Genomic DNA, 5,433 nt, shown 5'->3' with positions numbered 1-5,433 from the left:
GTGACTTACAGGCTCTCTCTGTGAGCTCATCCTGTCTGGAATTTGGGCCTAGCGACGCCAGAGTCGTTCTCAAACCGACATGGCTATGTACCTAAGGTGCTCTCTACTCCGTTCAGAGCACAGGTTATTTCGCTCTCTGCTCTCCCCTCCTCAGAGCGGGATCCAGAGCTTAGTCTGCTCTGCCCAGTCAGAGCGTTAAGAATATACTTTGAGCGCTCCGCCCCATTCAGACGGTCGGAACAGCTCTTTGTGTGCTTCGGTGACCGCACCAAAGGGTCCTCGGTCTCGAAACATAGACTATCGAAGTGGATAGTTGAGGCTATATCGCTGGCTTACTCTTCCTTGGGCCTTCAATGCCCCACGGGAATTAGAGCCCATTCCACTAGAGGCGTTGCCTCTTCCTGGGCATGGTATAGCGGTGTCTCTATAAAAGATATCTGTGCGGCGGCCTGCTGGGCTTCGCCGTCCACTTTTACAAGGTTTTATAACCTGGACGTTCCGGCCCTTCAGGCCCGGGTCCTTTCTGCTTGAATTAGGTCGCTGAGCCATGGCTATGGCCACGCCAGCACTTAATTACTTTGGGACGATAACCGGTCTAGGCCACCTTCTAGCTTGGCCTCTACCGCTTTCAGGGTTTCCCTGCTTTACTCCGTCTCCGAGCCCAGGCTCCGAGACCATTTATGTTTTTCGTTCCATCTGTAGCACGGCGTGATTATACTTGTTCCCCATAGCGTCCTGCTACGCAGTACGAGTGAAGTATCGATAGGGAACGTACTCGGTTACTTACGTAACCTCGGTTCCCTGAGATACGGGAACGAGTACTGCGTTCCTTGCCGTGCTACGAGCTGCTGTGTCGTCGCTTCAGTCGAAGTAACCTGAAGACCCTACGGCGATGTGTCCGCTTATATAGCCATAAGCCCCGCCCATTTTGGCGGGTGCCATCGCCATTGGTCCGGCAGCTCCGCTACGATTGGTTCAAAGCTCTGCTTTTTTCCAACCAATCACCGTGCAGTTTTCACTGCGCTTTTGAATTGCTTCAGTCATCGGAGAAAAAGGAGTTTTCCCCATAGCGTCCTGCTACGCAGTACTCGTTCCCGTATCTCAGGGAACCGAGGTTACGTAAGTAACCGAGTACGTTTCATTCTGATCCAACAAACACCAACAACGCATTTGATGGATCAGTGTGAATATGCCTTTACACATCTGAAACACAGTTGAAACTTATGAGTGTCACTGAACATTGAAGATAGTTCCTCGTTTACAGAGAAGAGAAAGTGAAACTAAATTGTAGCCGAAGAAATAAAGCAGAAGGTGAGTTTGATCTAACACATGTTTATAATCTTAATACAAATGATATACTCATGAATACAGAAACTCTTGTTGTTTTGTTGTAGATGATTGCAACACAAAGTCACCGTTCAGGTGATGAGTGTTTGCATGCCATTCTTATTTCTCTCTACAGAAAGGCAGTAAAGTAATAAAAATGCAGTTTCTTGTGTATTTCTGTCGGGAATCAAGTTGATTTAGAGTAATGCTTGACAGAGTCGGTCATGAAATCTGATGTTATGCTATCTTTAAATGAACTATGACCGACTTACAGTACAGTCTACATGAGCACTGAGTTAAGTGAGCTTAAATGTACACGTTTTGGGGAGATCCCATTACTCCAGTTTACTCTATCGAGTACTTTAAAAAGAATTTAGACCAAACTTAAAAACATTCTGTGTTGTTTTTAACCCATGACTGGGTACAACATGGACAGAACATTATGGCTGGTTGTTGTTTTCACCCAACCATGGGTTTAAATAAACCATTGTTTTGGATTTAAACAATCCATCATATGATATTTTATAACCCGACTGCGTGTTTTGCCCATATTTGACGGGCATGAAGAAGAAAATTACAAATGTCGATATTCGTTTTTTGCTGACTAAAATACATTGGAAATAGTTTCCTCGTTCATTCCTAAGTACAGTCAACGAACCGTATACCTAAATGTGTATTCTACAATACAAATATTTCCAAATTTTCCAAATTATTTGTTATTGAATGGTAAAAGTGGTTGTTTCTAGCTTCGAACAGATGACAATTATCATTTGCCGTAAAGTTTAACATTATTTGCATCTGTTCACTGTCGCAGGATGTCCTTAAGTGTGTCTCAGGGTGAAGGGGTGACTGTCTTCACCTCAAAACCAAAAAGCAGACTGCCCACCGTGTGTCAGGTCCAGGCTAATCTCTGCTACAGTCCAGCGTTTTCTCAGGACGTCAAAAAGAAAACACGGTCCCTTCCAACAATACTAGGGGTACTAGCCGGACACTGATAAAGACAGCTGACATTGCAGTTTTTGAACACTTAAACCACACCACATTGTGTAAAATACGACATAACAAACTAGTGATGTATAAAGTACGGCGTTCTCGTGTTCTTAGATTGTGCAGATTATAGTTGGACTTCTCAACATCGTAACAGGGATTGTGTTTGTAAAATGGGGAATACATAATTACATTATGATGTGGGATTCTCCATTTTGGCTTGGTGGTGAGGTAAGATTTTTGTCTAGTTCTGCTTATTTTTACCCTCCCTAATCATTTAACGTTAGTTTTCATAGACAGCATTAAAACATTTGTTTCCTTTGCCTTTTAGTTCCTCATATCAGGAATCATGACTATGCTTGCAGCCAACTATCCAAGTTATTTTCTGGTAAGTGTCTATCAAACAGGTTATACAATCTACTGTTTGTTTTGCCGCTTCTGGTTTTGGTATACAGTATATGCATTGCAGGCTTATTTTCTGCATTACAGTTCACCCTCACTGTGATCCTGAATGAAGTCAGTGCTTTACTGGCGATATTAGCTGCTGGACTGTATTCATGGGACTTGCAGAACTCAAGCTCTTCTTCGGCCTACGATTACTCATCAGTGCTCGCCCCCAAACTCAGGAGAGAAGCCGATCCCTTACTGTTCTTCGAGGATTTGAATGTGGTAAAGATTTTTGTTATACAGACAGTTTAGTCAGTGGTTGTCAACTGGTGGGTTTCAACCCAACATTCAATCCATCATCCAATTCTACAACAGGTACATTCATAGTTCATGCCAACCATTCATTGTTTTGTGAAGCGCATCATATGCAGTACATTATTGTTCAATTTTGTACAATAAGCAGTTTTCGCACAGTAGGTGTTGTGCCACCAATTATTATCCAGTTTAACGTTTGGATTCTGAACCTCTGGTGCAAGACAAACTTGCCATTATAAAACACTCACTGATATTTTCCTCCTGTAGACGTACCGGAGGATTCTAGATATCATGATGATAGTTTTTGCCATCCTTCAGCTCTGCATGAACGTCACTTTCGTTGTGCCATCTTTGAAAAAATGTGCCAGGAAGAATGTGAGTTCAAAGATACATACTTATCATCACAGTTAAAACACAAACAGATAACCTCACAACACAATGATGGCTGAAATCTCTCGTGTTAGAATTTGTTTTTGGTTTTGCAGTCTCTGGACGACCCTCAACTTCACATGCTGCTCCCGGAAGAGATCACTGCCAATCCTGCATGTTAAAGAAAACAAGATATACAAACATACTAATCTTAATGATATTTTTTGTCTTGTCTTGGCTTTTGTCTTTCTTTTGTCTTTTAGCTTGTCTTGAATTGCAATGACTGATTTTTCTCTGTTAAAAGATTTGCACTAACCACCTTTTCAATTCATGTTGTTTGTTTTACTCCAGGTTAGTTTTATTGACCCGTGATGAGTGTATGCCATATTTGTCTTTTGTATTTGACCGTCCGACCGACAACCTTTGAAATCTAAAAGGGCTGAAATTAAAATGTAGCTAATTGACCAAGAAAGTGTTTAACACTGCGTTTCATTTTTATTTGTAAATAAAAAAATCAATGATTTAAGTGAACTATTTGACCTTTTCTTTCTTTCAATCAATTTATAGGTAAATAAAAGATCAAGCATAAATAACTTAAAACTTTGTCAAACAGCCCACTTAACTGATGTGTCTAACCACACATCGGTCACTCATTTTACAGAAACCGACGTCACTTTAAACAAGAATCTAGTTGTTTTCTTAAAATTTTTGGAGAGTTAATATTTTCTATTTTGTTCATAATTTTAAGGATGTATTTATCACTTTTAAATGAATTGCGGTTCTGAGCGTTGACTCTGAATAACAACAATCACATTTGCTTATAGGTTATTATGGCAGAGCCCTTATTTTCATTAAAGTGCCTGTTATCTCACGTGTTCTCCGATTCAAAGAGAGCCACGAAAATCGATTTGGAATACAGGTTCAGTTCTGTTATAGAGGTTGAAGAGGTTCTGGCGTGGGAATATTAAGGTAAACAGTATGTATAATATAATATTGAATGTAATAACTATTTTTCATGTCCTGAGAGCAATAAAATCTTGGTCATAGATCATGAATAAAAGGCTTTTAAGGGATAGTTCGTCCATTTACTCACCCTCAGGTTGTTTCAAACCTGTATACATTTCTTCGTTCCAATGAACACAGAGAAAGATATTTGTAAGAATGTTAGCAATTTTCAGTTCTTGTTAATCTTTGCAATAACAAAACATGCTAGAAATGTGATTGAGTTTATTTTATTATTTAATGTGTTTTATTAAAGTATTTCTGCGGGGAATCGAGTTCAGTCAATGACTGACATGGAATCAGTAAAAAAATCCTGTTACAATACTTAGGAATATCCCCATCGTTTTTTTCTATAGCAACCGATTACATTTTACTCTGGTCTCTGGATGACCAACTTCAATTTCACAAGATGCTGGCAACCCTAAATGTTAGAGAAAACAAGACACACAAACAAATAGCTTCTATTCTTTGCATTTCTGAAGCGCCCTCCTTAATAGTACCGTCAGTGTGATAACAATAAAGCTAAAGCACTCAAATAATTTGAGATTTTCATTTGTAAATTACTAAATGAACAATGAGAATGAAAAAATTGACTAAAAAATGAATGCTGCCTTGACATACTCTATGAAATGCGATAATTCCCACTTCAACTCTGAAATAATTTATGAAACTGTGCATTTTTCAGCAGATGTTTTAATGCAAATCATTAGTAACATTTTAATGTTACTAAATACTTTTAATGTTACTAAATCCAGACATTACTCCGGGGTTGAAGTGGAAATTATGCTAAAAAAAGGTTCAGGGTTTGGGTTCTGGTTAACAGGATAAATTGCCATATATGCATGCATGCTTTGGATATTGCAACAACTTGTTATTTATAAGCAGTTAGATGAGAACAGGTAGCTCATACATACAAGGTGCGTACATATTTCCTCATCTCACTTCACTTCTTGTAACTTCCTTCTCCAAATGTGAAAAAAACAACATTCCTCTTACACATTAAGTCACTGAACACAGTTGTGTATTCACCGGAGAAAGTTAAACTGT

General features: G+C 39.3%; 1 protein-coding gene across 2 annotated transcripts; it reads left to right on the top strand.

The window, feature by feature from the left end:
- The first annotated feature begins 1,022 nt into the window (after positions 1-1,022).
- On the top strand, positions 1,023-4,456 carry LOC306899417 (uncharacterized protein). 2 transcript variants are annotated; one of them, XM_079465644.1, is made up of 7 exons: positions 1,023-1,311; positions 2,141-2,303; positions 2,431-2,544; positions 2,645-2,701; positions 2,803-2,982; positions 3,283-3,390; positions 3,501-4,456. In XM_079465644.1, exons 2-7 carry the CDS (start codon positions 2,142-2,144, stop codon positions 3,564-3,566), a joined length of 687 nt encoding a protein of 228 aa, XP_079321770.1. In that variant the 5' UTR covers positions 1,023-1,311; position 2,141; the 3' UTR covers positions 3,567-4,456. The 2 variants fall into 2 exon arrangements, with proteins under 2 accessions (XP_079321770.1, XP_079321771.1); XM_079465645.1 differs by lacking the exon at positions 1,023-1,311 and having other exon boundaries at positions 2,000-2,303; positions 3,501-3,921.
- The last annotated feature ends 977 nt before the right edge of the window (positions 4,457-5,433 follow it).

The sequence above is a fragment of the Barbatula barbatula genome, assembly GCF_947034865.1.
Source record: "Barbatula barbatula genome assembly, chromosome: 1".
Classification (NCBI taxonomy): domain Eukaryota; kingdom Metazoa; phylum Chordata; class Actinopteri; order Cypriniformes; family Nemacheilidae; genus Barbatula; species Barbatula barbatula.
Note: the sequence above shows the minus strand (reverse complement) of the source record. Positions and strands in the feature narration are given on the sequence as shown.